Source organism: Alternaria alternata, assembly GCF_001642055.1.
Source record: "Alternaria alternata strain SRC1lrK2f unplaced genomic scaffold CC77scaffold_11, whole genome shotgun sequence".
Classification (NCBI taxonomy): domain Eukaryota; kingdom Fungi; phylum Ascomycota; class Dothideomycetes; order Pleosporales; family Pleosporaceae; genus Alternaria; species Alternaria alternata.
Window position 1 is genome coordinate 966,766 of NW_017306200.1, and position 13,573 is coordinate 980,338.

General features: G+C 50.1%; 6 protein-coding genes and 1 non-coding gene across 7 annotated transcripts; 3 read left to right on the forward strand and 4 right to left on the reverse strand.

Moving 5' to 3' along the window:
* Window positions 1-197: 197 nt before the first annotated feature.
* CC77DRAFT_1071189 (P-loop containing nucleoside triphosphate hydrolase protein) lies at window positions 198-2,044 on the forward strand (the record flags this gene model as incomplete). Its single annotated transcript, XM_018529121.1, has 4 exons — window positions 198-265; window positions 331-360; window positions 532-1,651; window positions 1,701-2,044. 4 exons carry the CDS (start codon window positions 198-200, stop codon window positions 1,728-1,730), a joined length of 1,248 nt encoding a protein of 415 aa, XP_018385839.1. The 3' UTR covers window positions 1,731-2,044.
* CC77DRAFT_964058 (hypothetical protein) lies at window positions 1,552-2,931 on the reverse strand (the record flags this gene model as incomplete). Its single annotated transcript, XM_018535677.1, has 4 exons — window positions 1,552-1,651; window positions 1,701-2,406; window positions 2,474-2,723; window positions 2,773-2,931. The coding sequence occupies 3 exons, from the start codon at window positions 2,926-2,928 to the stop codon at window positions 1,937-1,939; spliced, it is 876 nt and encodes a 291-aa protein (XP_018385840.1). The 3' UTR covers window positions 1,552-1,651; window positions 1,701-1,936.
* A 259-nt stretch (window positions 2,932-3,190) lies between these two features.
* On the reverse strand, window positions 3,191-5,090 carry CC77DRAFT_1040973 (HET-domain-containing protein; the record flags this gene model as incomplete). The annotated part of the gene is made up of 3 exons (XM_018527222.1): window positions 4,700-5,090; window positions 4,224-4,635; window positions 3,191-4,162 (listed from the first exon to the last, which is right to left on the reverse strand). The coding sequence occupies exons 1-3, from the start codon at window positions 5,038-5,040 to the stop codon at window positions 3,191-3,193; spliced, it is 1,725 nt and encodes a 574-aa protein (XP_018385841.1). The 5' UTR covers window positions 5,041-5,090.
* Window positions 5,091-5,997: 907 nt separating this feature from the next.
* Window positions 5,998-7,223, reverse strand: CC77DRAFT_1009275 (pheromone receptor; the record flags this gene model as incomplete). The annotated part of the gene is made up of 2 exons (XM_018523584.1): window positions 5,998-6,386; window positions 6,440-7,223. The coding sequence occupies 2 exons, from the start codon at window positions 7,221-7,223 to the stop codon at window positions 5,998-6,000; spliced, it is 1,173 nt and encodes a 390-aa protein (XP_018385842.1).
* Window positions 7,224-8,126: 903 nt separating this feature from the next.
* Window positions 8,127-10,211, forward strand: CC77DRAFT_990202 (hypothetical protein). The gene is made up of 4 exons (XM_018536309.1): window positions 8,127-8,182; window positions 8,247-8,400; window positions 8,453-9,446; window positions 9,493-10,211. The coding sequence occupies exons 1-4, from the start codon at window positions 8,171-8,173 to the stop codon at window positions 10,046-10,048; spliced, it is 1,716 nt and encodes a 571-aa protein (XP_018385843.1). The 5' UTR covers window positions 8,127-8,170; the 3' UTR covers window positions 10,049-10,211.
* A 231-nt stretch (window positions 10,212-10,442) lies between these two features.
* On the forward strand, window positions 10,443-10,532 carry CC77DRAFT_t48. Its single transcript has one exon. It is a non-coding gene; the product is annotated as a tRNA-Asn (tRNA).
* Window positions 10,533-10,815: 283 nt separating this feature from the next.
* On the reverse strand, window positions 10,816-13,557 carry CC77DRAFT_990206 (hypothetical protein). Its single transcript, XM_018536310.1, has 3 exons — window positions 13,504-13,557; window positions 13,280-13,453; window positions 10,816-13,231 (listed from the first exon to the last, which is right to left on the reverse strand). The coding sequence occupies exons 1-3, from the start codon at window positions 13,519-13,521 to the stop codon at window positions 10,904-10,906; spliced, it is 2,520 nt and encodes an 839-aa protein (XP_018385844.1). The 5' UTR covers window positions 13,522-13,557; the 3' UTR covers window positions 10,816-10,903.
* Between the last annotated feature and the right edge of the window lie 16 nt (window positions 13,558-13,573).

A 13,573-nucleotide genomic window follows, 5' to 3' on the forward strand; every position in this document is an offset into this window, starting at 1 on the left:
ATTTACGAGTCGCCTGTCCTTGGCGGAATGCATGTACTGTTTGTTTGCACTAAGTCGCTGACTCCTGGTGATGTCAGTGCGTTATCGATAAGAACTGTCGCGAATTTGACTGTTGGTTGCGACTCCTGCACCACAGCCCTCACCACGCGACAATACTTGTTTGATACCCAGTCCTTCTTTCCTTGCTTTGATTGAAAATGCCTCGCGACCCGCTGATCGGCCTCGTGGGCAAGCCGTCGTCCGGCAAGTCGACAACTCTAAACAGGTGCGCAGTGCCCCGCCATCCCTCCTCCTCCTTGGTGAATCTTTCTGAGATGTGTTCCATGGCAGTTTGACAGATGCTACCTCCAAAGTCGGTCCGTACACGTATGAACATATTGGAAGCTGTATAGGCTGATGATAAGTAGGTAACTTTCCGTAAGTCGTCCCTCTCCAACCGGCTGCATGCGACGGCGCAGCGCGTACCGCTTTACTATTCTACCGCTCCTATCGCAATCATCGTACCGTCAGCTCCTAACCCGACGTGTCCAGATTCACGACTATCGATCCCCAGCGCGCCATTGGCTACCTCCAAATCGAATGCCCCTGCGCGCGCCTCAACCTTGCCGACCGCTGCAAGCCCAACTATGGTGGCTGCGTCCAAGGACGGCGATCCGTCCCTATAGAACTTCTTGATGTCGCCGGTCTTGTTCCAGGCGCACATATGGGAAAAGGTCTCGGGAACAGGTTTTTGGACGACTTGCGACACGCAGATGCGCTGGTACACGTAGTTGATGTAAGCGGGACAACCGACGCAGAGGGCAAGGCGACAAGAGGCTACGATCCAAGTCAGGATATTGTTTGGCTGAGGAGTGAGATTGTGAGATGGATACAAGGCAACCTCATGGAGAAGTGGGGCAGCATCAAGAGGAGGCATGTCGCTATCAAAGCTACGGCGGTCGAGACACTACAGAACCAATTCTCGGGGTACGGGTCAACGTCCAGTGTCGTCGCGCGCTGCCTCGATCGTCTTGCCCTCAAGGAACCACTACAAGACTGGTCTGACGAGACCATCGAACGAGTGGTAAACGCCTTCACCGACGAGAAATTTCCTACCGTTATCGCCCTCAACAAGATTGATCATCCCGATGCCGACAAGAACATAGCCAAGATTGCGAAAACCGCAGACCCGAAGAGTATAGTGCTGTGCAGTGCCATATCCGAAGTATTCCTAAGGAAGCTGGCAAAACAAGGCTTTATCAAATACACAGAAGGCAGTGAGTTCGTCGACACAAGAGAAGACTTGATCGAGCAGGGCGACCCTGATGGAGGCGGACTGAAAGAGCTGGACGAGAAGCTCACGACACGTATTGAGAACCTGAAAGATATGGTTCTTTACCGATTCGGTAGTACAGGCGTCGTACAAGTCCTGTCTCGGGCAGCTGAACTCCTTGGTCTAGTTCCAGTCTTCCCAGTTCGGAATATACATACGTATACTAGCGGAAGTGCGAGCTCAACGGCTGTATTCAGGGATTGTGTACTTGTTAAGAAGGGAAGCACGGTGGGTGATGTGTACCGGAAGGTCATGGGTGATGCACCCATGGCATATGTGGAAACCGAGGGCGGGAGAAGAGTTGCAGAAGACGATGTTGTTGCTGTAGGAAAGAACGATGTGAGTACATGCTGAAAGTGAAAGTGAATATCTGGCTAACAATGGGTAGATTTTGAGCTTCAAGGTTGGAAGAGCATAATACAGCCTTGGTGTTAAAAATAAACCTTAGACAATACTGAACTCGAATACCACAACTCTCAACGCAGCTTGCCAGAATTCATGGCATCCTAGCTGAACAACGTGGGATTCGAAACTTCAGCAAACACTTCAGGGACTTACTATCGATCTTTCGATTGCATTATTGAACGTGTTCGTATCCTTGCAGAGCCATGAAAGCCAATAAATTCACTCCTCATCTTCCCGCTCTAACGCATACAACTCCTTTGGCCTTCCTCCACCATCACAACTAGAGAATTTCCACCACGTCCAGTGGACACTACCGGCTACATTGACCAGCCCCCATCTCACCGGCGCCGGCATCGGAGGCCAGTTTGCCCATCTGCCGTCCTCAAATGTAGCATCCAGGTTCATTAGGAAGAATGGTACGACATCAAAAGTTCCTGCTTTAGTAACAGTCTTCTTACCCCATGCTTTGAAAACAGTCGCGGCGAGTTCTGCTTCTGGGGTGTTTGGTGCTGGAGCGGAGGGGTGGTCTGCGAAAGCAGCTATTGTGCTGATCTCGTGGTGGAAGTGATGCATGAAGGCGGTTTGAAACGAGTCCATAATGCTTACAAGCTCTTTTCCGTTGAAATACTGCGGGGAAGAGAGGGAATTCAGGTAGGTGTTGTAGCTTGCTAGGCCGCTAAGAAAAGATTCTACGTCGGTCTTATGTTAGATGTTGACCCCATAGCAACTGAAAGAAGAAGAAGAAGGTGTTATTACCGTGTTCTTCATGTGTCTCTTTCCAGATATCTTTGGATCTTAACATGTCTTCTACCTTGGGGAACAACTCCGCTTCCTCATCGTCGTGGTGGCTCTTGATGAAGCGATACCATGTTTGTGCGTACCCGACGAACGCTGTTTTATCTACTTCTCGAACATGAGGAGCTTGCAGATATATAGTGTTGTACCCTCGCAGTATGGCGTTGTGGATGTGTGCCATGTGCGTTGCTCCGGTTGTAAAGATGCCGTCCTGAGTATTAAATTAGCATGTTCCAGTGAGAATGCTACGCGCGAAATACCTTGTTCGTCCCAAACTGCGGCGTTGCGATTAGCTTACAAGGACCCTCGGCCCACGATATGTTAGCGGAACTAGTCATGGGCGAAGAGATAAAGAACTGAATGGATATGGCAAGGGTTAGGAGTAAGAAGAAAGTGATGGTGGTAACGCTGGGCATTGTGACAGCCACCAGTATCTTACTATCCAGTGCGATTCCATCGTTCTAATGTACTTATTAGATTGCATGTTCAAAGATTAAAAAAAGTGGTGTGTTCTCGGACATCGTGCGTGGTGGTGTGAGAGTAAGGCGACTCGTCCTTTCTCCGATTGGTTTAGCGGGTCGGTGAGAACAGCAGATTTGCAGAACGTCGTTGTCTTTCAATTACAACCTGACATATTGAAACCCTTTGACACATGAGCAGCATCAAGAAACTATTGTTTCATGCCCATCTAACTAGTCCATCGATGAGTACCTGCAATGCGATGCTGTCCCCACACAATCCCGCCACGATGCTGACGTTGATACCTAGCATGCTATCTCCAACTAAGAACATATCATTCCTTACATCAGTCCCTCTTAGTGGGTCGTACACCTCGTCTGGTATTCTTCTCTTCACGGCTTGGGGCCAGGTACCACTGGTCTGACCATCCTGTGGTGGGGTAAAGTTGGGAATCGCTTTACACCAGTAGTGACACGTCGATCGGTTGAAGCCAAATGCTACTGGAAAGCTCAAGGAGTGCGCATATGCTGCTGATTGGACGCGCAGCATTACAGCGCCCCAGAATTCTGTGACATGATCTGGTATACGTAGCTCGTGGGTGGTTTCATCCCAGGCATTTCGAGGTGTAACGCTGATTATACGAACATTAGGTGTGGCCTGGTTAGAAACTCGACGACGAATATGGAAGCTCTTGAACTCAGTGGTCGTGAAGTCAGGTGGTATAGAAGGTTTCTGTCGTACGTAGATGGTATGAAGTTTTCCAGTAGGCCAGTCATCGATGGGAACTAGAGCACCAGCATCGACGCGTGCGTATTGCATCCCTCCATCTAAGCACTTTAGTGTGATAGCTAGGCGCTGGTTCAGCTGGTTGCTTGAGCGAATCATGGCTAGCACACGGCTCTTGTCTTGATCAGGTAAAAATTCGAACTGCACACGTAACCCGATTGGCATGAACCCAATGGGGAATGTAGAGACGACATTCTCGTGCTCTACAGAACGGCAGTGCTGGAATTCCTCAGGATGGCGCGCAAGTAATCCTCGGTACGTTGAATGCTCGGATGTCGTTGCGCACCAGGCAAATAAAGAGTAGTCGTCAGTAGTCCTTAGTATCTCTTCTTGTAAGCGAATGAAAGCCTTACTACCCTCTCCATAAAGCAATGGCATATGAATGTCGAAGATGCCCAACAAACACTAGATATTCGTATACAAAATCAGTGCGTGTCTAACTTGCACTTTGCATAGAGACACTCACATATGCTACATCCTCTATACGTGTGCTTTGCCGATGTGCCGCCCATGACATTCTCTCCGCGATTGAGACTTCGCTAAGTAAATTTCTGTCATCAAGCACACGAACTGGAATACCTGTGGCGTCGGATAACTCTTCCAAAAATTCAACTTTTTCGCCCATCAAGGTCCAATCCTGGAAGTAGAAGCGACATACAATTGGTGCTATCAGCTCCTGTAAAGTCCAACCACGACGTGCCCATCGGCAACCTTTGAGAGATGCTCTTGCGATCTCGGAGGCAGTCGTATAATTACCTGAGCGTGGTTTGGGGATGTCACCCAGATAGACGATGCAAACTTCGGCGTCTCTGTACCATCGATACATGGAGTTGATGGCTTCTTGGAGCTCTGCACTTGATGTCTTGTCAATGCAGCACCTAATATCAACGTATAAAGTCAGCCTATGTTTCACATGCTGTTGATGTGAGGAAATCAACGTACGTATCCACCCAGAGATAGTTACAGCCCAAGCCCTGTGCTTGCTCAGCTGCGTTCAATATCTTGCTGTAGCCGACCCGCTTCAGGAGATCCTCTTCTGATAAGCCTCCGGGTCCTGAGCTGCCTCGAATCATCAACTCCAGAGCTAGCATGAGTGTGTTATGCGCATCTTGAGTAGATGCTAGGTTAGGAGAAGCGGAAATTGCTCGAGCTTTACTAATCCAAACGAATTCTTGGTAGTTGACCTCATCCGAGCCCCAGGTATGGGAAAGGATGGCGTACTTGGGAATAGCATCGTCGTTGAACCACTGGAGTTCGAGTGTTCTAACATTGATGAGTCGCATAGCAGACGCGTCGCGACGTGTCGGCGTGCGTAGTCATTGGTGTAGGATCAACAAGCGGGGTGCCTAAAACTGAGCCAATGACGCCGATCTATTCGTGTCAGCAGGCTAAGCTTTGCGCTAAACCCAGTCAAGGCTCACATACGAAGATGTTCGTATCCCATGTTCCCACCATATTCAAGGGAGAAGCTGAATATCCCTTGAGAACCTCTTCCTTTAGCCTACTCCAGCACGCTATATGTTGTGTGCTGTAGAAGAGCTCGCTAAAGGAGGTTTAGTTTCTTTCGTATGAAAGGTGCTCCAAGAGGTTTCCCCAATTGGTGAAGACAATATAAATTTACATGTCATCGTCGGCTTTAAATGTTCACGGCATTCAGGATCAATGATGCTACAGCAAGAGAATACATGGCATGTCATCCTAATTGCGAGGAGAAGACGTGGTGCGGGGAGGCAAATGCGGGCATGTTCTGCCTCGGAGACCGAAATCAAGTTCCTTGCCGTCCCGCGCGTCGGGATGGCGTTGCATATATTGCATATCTGTCGTACCACTAGTGACTGATATGCCAGATAGAACTGAGTGCAGAATTGAGGTCATCACATTTACAGGCAATATCCAGCGAAGTGGTTGTAGCAAAGTGTAGTATTTGCTAATGAAATAACTTAGAGGTGGGGAAGATACGACTATGTGTACATATGGGTAATGAAAAATTCAATGAATGTAGACTCTGAACCATCTCGAACCAGATCCCTGAAATTACAAATGTTGAAAAGCGCACGCCTCCTGGGTGCGTCACTGATACGTGTCGCATGATGATCATCCACCTCCTAGTGTTCGCCGTATCTATTCGCTCACCGCACTCATTCCTTGTCTCCCATGCGCATGCAAACTGCGTCATGAAAGTACGCTCTCCGAGGTACTGAAGATGGGCGAGTGTAGGCCAAGGGTGCAGCCACTGGCGGCTAGACTTGGTCGGTGGCATCTTCACGCGAGAAGCCGAATTTACGGTCGACTCGGATGCAGTTTTCGTCGATGCTTTTGTTGTGAATATGCGAGGTTGGGGTGGTGATAAGACTCTCGTGATCCTTACTCTTCATGTCCGACCATGAACTCATCTGACGGCTCTTTTCGCAAACAGTTGAGCTTTCACTGAGGGTTGAGGGTGCAGATTTGTCGTGGAAGTCGCTCCTGATCAGCCGTTGGTGAGCATCGGGTCCTCTCGTGGCAAGATTCTGGTCGTTGACGACGCCAGCCCAGATGGCGGAGAATGGAAGGAAGATGCATATCATCGTGAGAACATGGGCGACGATCTCAGGGAGAATGTTTGCGAACTGAAGAGACGCAAAGATGGCTACAAGTGTGTCAGATATGTTTCAAGACTCAAGCTCGCATGGGCAAATGTACCTGGTACGAACATGGTCTGGCAGCCCATGATGAAAACAATCTGCATTGGTCCAAACTGTGGCATATTGAGACGACGCCTCTGAATGATAGCGTGGCCTAGTTTGTACGTAAAAACGCAGCTGAACATCCAGATGGACACAGCTTGTAGGATGTAAGAGACCGCAATTAAGACCAAGATGGAGTCGGTATCCAAAGCATTCAGAGTCAATTTGGTGCTCAGATAGACGGCAGCAAGTCTGAATCCAAGCGCAATGCAGGCCATGACAGTGGTTGTACCCATGATGATGCTGCGTTGTAGAGGCGGTGTGGTGACGCAAACGATCCAGACTTGGAGACTGAGTGACATGAAGACGAGGATAGTAACGATAACACCAAAAATGTTGATGGTGATGAAGCTAGCAAAGTCTGCGCTGGTCAAACGACTTCGATTTCCAGATAAGACGGTGTAAGGGTCGTAGAAGTTACCGGTGACCCAAGTACAGAACAGCAGGCAGCGGATGGTGTTGGTGAGCAGACAGGCAGCGTTGAGGAAGAAGATGAAGGACTTGCGTTTCTCAGCCTTGGTCAGAAGGAGGAGAACGACCAAGAGCATGAGTGATACACCAAAACCTGTCCCGTAGCTGATAGCGAGACGAAAGCCGTAGATGCGATAGTCATCGAGCGACTTCATGTTCACCGGCACGGCTAACCATTCGCCGTAGCCATCTGATACAGCAAGAGTGAAATTCTGGTTCCATGGATCGAAGTTAGGAGGAACCTGGATGCTCTGTGCAATTCCGTCCATGGCAGTTTGTGTTATCGGGAGTTTGCGGATTGCTTGGGATAGCGGTGTCTGGTTGCAGGTCCAAATAGAAGCCGCCTGAGGTAATAAATTGGAAGAAAGGTAGGATGAAGTAGAGTTTGAGAAAAGAGCGAAGGAGCTCAGTAGTGAGGAAGATCGAAGCTTTATCGTGTAGCGGGTCGGGATATAATAGCTAGAGGACAGGGTTGCTTCTGCAATGGAGATTGTTGCTAGACATGGTCGTCGACAAAGTGACTGGGAGTGATGGCTTTCGGATCCCGAGCGGATAATAGCAACCGCAGCGACAGCGTGCGATTGTTTCGATATCTCGACTTATGACTATAGCTAGCTGGAAAAAGGTGAAGATGAAGTCTCAGAGTTACTTGACGCCCTTACTATTGTTCCGCGGTTCCTTCACCTGGATGCATCTGGGTACTCGCTTCGGCCCGGTGAAGCTTAACCAATGCTTGCGGTTGTCACTCTCCTCCTGTCTTGCAACGGGTTACAGAGTCGCTCAAAGTAAAGCGCAGATCTATTAGATGCATTGTTTGTGGTGTGGGACGAGGTTGTGATCAGATAGCGCGAATTCCTTACTATTGTTCTTCGACTACGGCCGCCTGAGCTTTGAGACCTTTGGGTACCGGTGTACAGGGACCAATTGCACATAGCATGGACGGTGGCCAAATTGCATAGCACAACATGCGGGTATGCAACCATAGCACCACATCATTCACATCCAACCCCTTGCTGTAGGATGGACGAGGCAAAGCCGTTCCTGCTTCGGAGGAACAGGTTGGCGGCAGTCGCAACGAATCGACATATAGCCCCACTTATTATGCACGTCACCGTTAGCTCACTAGCAGCCCCGACCTCCACCAGACAAACGTGACCTCGCGTTGACTTTGACATACGCGATCTAACATCCGCCACGACGCGTCAAACGACTCAGAATGTGGACGCTGGTTAGTCGTGTGCCTGTACGTACTAATTGTGAGACATGTACTGACTTCGTATACCGAACTTTAGGTCTCTTCACACACGGCGGCAGCGCCAGGCATGAGTCAATTTCACCTGCCAGAAGAGGGCGTGGCACACATCGTCTTAGCTCTTGCATCCAAACACCCTTCCGTGGTACGCGACCCGCCATTGCCGGGTCTCTTTCGTGAGCTTGGCCGCATCGGTATGTCTTCTACATGAGCTTTGGTATGAGGCGCAATCTCTTACCGTTATAGTTGTCGGGCTCTTTGGAGTCAAAGTAGAAGCCATCACAGACACAGTAACTATCTTGCCTTTCCAACCGCACACGAAAAGCTCATCGATTGCCCATTTTCAATTACAACCACCAAGTGACGGACGCTCAGAAGCAATCTTCCTGCGCCATGGCGATGTGTTGGGATTTTCAACAGCTGAAACTAATCTCGTTTGTCATTGGACAGACTCGGAGGTTCAGGTCAACTCGTCAGCTGCAGCGAATGTGAACGGTGTCGCTGAAATACACGAGGAAGATACCGAAGATGAAGATTCGAAGGAGCCCGTTGTTGATGTAACGTCACTAAAGCAGACGCAGCCGCAGCCTCAAGCGACGCCTCAGCTCTCGAATCAAAGATCGATTACTATCGTTAAAGAAACCCCAACTACGGATCGTGTAGATCATACGCCTGCGTTTCGTGATGCAAACTTCAATCCGCCAGACTTCGCCAGCGACGTCAACAAGCTAGCCAAGTATACGCCTAATATCTCGAAGGACCCCGAAGCGGAGCCAGAGCAAGAAGCAGCGGCCTTCTCGACAGCCCGGACCAGTGAATTGCAGGACCGTGCGCAGTTAAACCTGCTCTCGAGTGCTAGAGTATCTTCGCCACAAGTACAGATTCCAGCCAGATTATCCAAGAAGCGCACACTTCCCACATCACAGGAAGAGGCACCAGAAGCCGACAATGAAGCACTTGCTGGGCCTAGTAAGCGCGCAAAGACAGCTGACAGTGATACCGAAGACAGTCGGTTGAGCAATGTCGACGTTGCTAAGGAAGATTTGTCAACGATGCCGCCGCGAGCGCAGAAAAGTTCGCAACGATTTACATCTACAACAACAGAAGACTATGACGGCCCAACGCCCCGTGTAGCTTGTAGCAAATCCACCATTACAAAGACAAGCCAGGTTGCGAAGTTCTTGAAGAAGCAAGGTGGGGTATATGTGGAAAATCTAACGGATGAGTTTAATCTTCTATGGTGAGCACTTTCTCTACGGTCGTATCACTCTACTAATACGTCGAAGTGTAAGAGATGGTGATCTCCAGAAAACAACAAAAGTACTATATGCTATTGCTTGCGGTATTCCCATCGTTACCGATCAGTGGCTGTATGAGTCTGCGTCAGCCAAGCGCCTCCTCGCCGTTTCTGCTTTCAAGCCATCCACTCCTAAGCAGGAGGAGGAGTGGAAGCTGAAACTTGACGACGTCCTCGGGAAACCACAAGCTCCTTTCATGGAATACAGTATTCACTTCACAAGAAGCCTTAAGGCGAAATACGCGTCTTTCTCCGAGATCGAGGTGGTAGGCAAAGCCGCGGGCGCGAAGAATGTAATCATTGGTGCGGCGAAGGTGAAGAGGACGGGAAGCAGCATTGTCCTCGCAGACGACAGAGACGACGCAGAAGCCCACAAATTGATGAAAGATGGAGTAACGTGCTATACGAAAGACTTCTTCACTTTCAGTATCCTGCGGGGTGTCCTCGACCTCGAGAGCGACGAGTTCAGGATTGAAGGGGTCGTCGAGGCCGCCGAGACACCTTTGAAGGAGCCAAAGAAGAAGCGAGCCCGGAAGAGCACCTAGGCACACATTGAGCAGGCCCTGGTGAGGATCGGACGACCACATATGACGTTCATACGACATCTTTTACTGCATAGCGAGCTGAGCAAGTGCTCATTGGCGTTACAAAAAGGGGGTAAATGCATTTTCTACTATACTATACCCCAGTTCACAATCACGAAGGCGCAACTTGATCAATTCATTTGTATCATCATCGCATCGTCCATCCTGGAGTTCCTGCTGTTCTATGCTCGGGTAAGCGAGTCAGACCCACATCGTCCCCCACAACGCACACATGTCTACATCGCCAGTTTCACTTTTCTCGCCATGTGTATGTGTATTTTGTCACAAGTGATATAGAGTGTAATTTTCCAGTTTTTCATCGAAAAGCGCATAGCAAGTGTGGCGCATTTCAAAATCCTCTGTGGCGCAATTGGCTAGCGCGTCTGACTGTTACAGCTTGCAGTAGCGAATCAGGAGGTTGGAAGTTCGAGCCTTCCCGGAGGAGGATTATTTTTGCATCTCGACGTCAATCGAAGAGCGGTTGTGGGGAGAGACGGCGTTCTTTTTGTCAGCGTGGCAGCAAAAGACCCGAAGTGTCAGAGTCCCCTCTGACGCTAACAAGTAGAAAGAACATTGAATAACGCTGGATAGGGACAAACTAGAATGTCGCGTTCGTATACCTATCATCAACGTTCATCAAACACAAGCACAAGCTTACTGGCTCAACAATTTGGAGAGCGTCAGCAAGTTATTCCAATAACACAAGCTTGATAGAGATATAGTATATCAGCTGAAGACGTTTCTTCATTGCAGCGACTAACATGTCTACATCGTATTCCATGATGCAGATTCAAAAACTTATAAACACGCACCACTTCACCTCTTCTTGTTCCTTTTGGCGGCCCGCTTTTCACCCCTGACATCCTTCTTCAATCGAGCGTCAACCATCTTATATTTACCCTTGGTACCCTTGGGCCTGTTCTTGATACCCTTGTTACCACCCTTGGCCACGATAACACTGACCTTCTGCTTAGGCTTCTTCTTCGCAGCTCTCGACATCAACCGAGCAATACTTTGTGCCTTCTCCTTCTCCGTCATACCCTCTTCGTCCGCTAGTAACGCGGATTTCTTCTTGAGCTTCTCCATGCGTTGGGCAGCCTTGAACTTCTTGCGAGCTTGCGCTTCGCGGACCTTCTTGATTGGCCGGGCGTTCAAAGCGCGAAGCTTCTCTTTGATGGCGGTAGCTGCTGCAGCAGTGGTGGGACGTTGGAGTTTGGAGTGCTTGTTTTCGTCGTCGAGGAACCAATCTGGTAGGCCTTCAACGTCGCGGAGGGAGTAACGATTGAAGGACTCGTCAAGGAGATCGTACTTGGTTTTCTGACCTGTGGCCATCTGGTGAGCGAGGGTCATGGCCTCAGCTGTAATGATGTCAATATCGGGTTTGCCGTTCTTCATGGGCACGTTGTCTTGCTCCCATTGAGATTCGTCGCGCTTGACTTCTTCGATCTTGTCCTCTTCGTCTGAGGATTCGTCGTCCAAGGCTGGCTTTGGTTGAGAGGTCTTGGTGCTCGTCCGTATGCTCAGTCCTGTCTCAGCCGCGGGCGCGGGTGTGGCGCTTTCATCCTTCATCTCGGTGTCATGTTCGACGTCGATACCGCTGTCGTCATCTTCCTCCAGATCCTCGAGTCCATCAATGCCTTTGAAGATGTCCTGGTCAAAGAATCGTGCTGCGCGCTTTGTGAGACCTGTCTTTGGCTGCTCCTCGTTATCAAGATCGGTGATCAGTCCTTTGGGCCCTTCCTCCTCGTCATCGCTCCAATCACTGTCAGCGTCCTGTACGAGTTCCTCGTCGTCACTTTGCTCCTTGTCCTCATCAGAGAATCCGTTCCACTCTCCATCGTCGTCCTGTTTCCTCGCGCGCTTGGCTCTGTACTTGGCGTCTCGTGCTGATCTCTGCTCGACGTAATCGCCGTACATGGAGTCGAGCTCTCGCTCCAGACGATCCTCTTCGTCGTCAGTCTCAGGCTCCTCTTCAATCTCTTCTGGCTGCTCGCGTTCAACGACTTGAGCCATCTTGCCCTTGGCGATCTTGTTGAGAGCGCCGGCTTTGTCTACAGCCTTCAGGGCGAACATGGAATCCTCGCCTGTTGGTCCAGCCTGTTCCAAACCAATCTCGAAAGGTGTGGCCATGTTCATCTGCAAACGAGTGATCTCTTTTTGCTTGCGCTCATTTTCAGCTCGGCGCTGCTTCTTCCTCGCCTTGGAGTCCTTCTCCTTCAGTCGCTCCAGCTCTTCCTGGATTTGCATCTCTTCGTCCATTGACTCAATCTCCGCGACCTCGTCGCCTTCTTGCGCTTCTTTGGCCTTTTCTTCTTCTTGAGCCTTTGTCTTCTTAGTGGCAAAACCAAAGATCTCGCGTACCCTCAGTCGCCAGCGAAGAAGGCGCTTGAAGTCAGCCCGACCTAGTACCTTGAGATCGGCACAGCAATCCCTGATCTCCTTTGTTGTTTCCGGCAGCTTGTCGATGGTTGCGACGGCGATGTCGCCGTTTGGCTTTTGTTCAAAACTGAGCTTGTTCAGACCACCCAGCATGGCGATGGGGTCGGTTGTCTGAATGAAGTCGGATACAGGTGCCTCTTTGAACTGGGTCCAGTCTCCCTCCTCGTAACCCTCACGCTTCCTCTTCTTGACTTCGGGCTTGAAGACCTTGGCTTCGTTGTTAGGCGTAGGGTCCGAGAGTTCGGCGAAGACACTGCGAGCGTCAAGGAACTTGGGGTCGAGGTGCTTGGGGGCTTTGTAGCCGCGGCAGACGACGAAGATTTCGGCGGAGACGTTTCGGGAGGAGGGAGGCTTGGTTGCTTCGACCTTGGCGAACAACTGATTGAAGACCCAGAGAAGTGAGTTGTAGTCCTTGGATCTGAAAATCTTGGTTACGAAAGTTCCTCCTTCGACCAAGAATTCTGTAGCCAATTTCATGGATTGCAAGACAAGCTCGGCCTGGGTAAAGGCATCCTGCACCCACGCAGTTCCGACGTTGGGCGCACCATCGTGGAGTACCGTGTCACACTTGAGATGCTTGAGATGTTGGCGCAGCGTCGCCCGGCATTTGTCTGTAGTAATATCGCTCTGGAAGGTGATGCATCGTGGGATAGGCTTGATTGGGGCGAGATCGACACCGACAATGAGGGAGTTCGCGGGCATAACCTGGGGTCTTTAGTACGTAGGCGCATGGTGTTGAGCACAGCGAAATACCTCTGAAGCGACCTGACACCATGATCCGGGCGCAGCGCAAAGATCAATCAAGACCTTGCTCTTCTCGAGGAAGTTGTACTTTTTGTTCAGTTGGATCAACTTGAAGGCGGCACGGGCACGGTAGCCCTTCTCCTTGGCGAGCTTGTACCATTTGTCGAGACGACCTTTTCCGTGCTGTTGCGGGATTAGCTGCTGTCGCACGTGTTATTCCCATGTTTGCGCACCTTCTTTTGGATCGCCATTGTTGCGGTTCGGCGTCGTGGTCCTGCGGGCAAAAGTTCGCGCTACAAATTT

What these genes read in the sequence shown, in the direction of transcription:
- CC77DRAFT_990202 (XM_018536309.1), top strand. An exon ending in TCGTGAGCTTGGCCGCATCG is followed by an intron (nt 8,401 to 8,452) that starts GTATGTCTTCTA and finishes TTACCGTTATAG; the next exon opens with TTGTCGGGCTCTTTGGAGTC. An exon ending in GATGAGTTTAATCTTCTATG is followed by an intron (nt 9,447 to 9,492) that starts GTGAGCACTTTC and finishes AATACGTCGAAG; the next exon opens with TGTAAGAGATGGTGATCTCC.
- CC77DRAFT_990206 (XM_018536310.1), bottom strand. An exon ending in GGTGTCAGGTCGCTTCAGAG is followed by an intron (nt 13,232 to 13,279) that starts GTATTTCGCTGT and finishes TAAAGACCCCAG; the next exon opens with GTTATGCCCGCGAACTCCCT.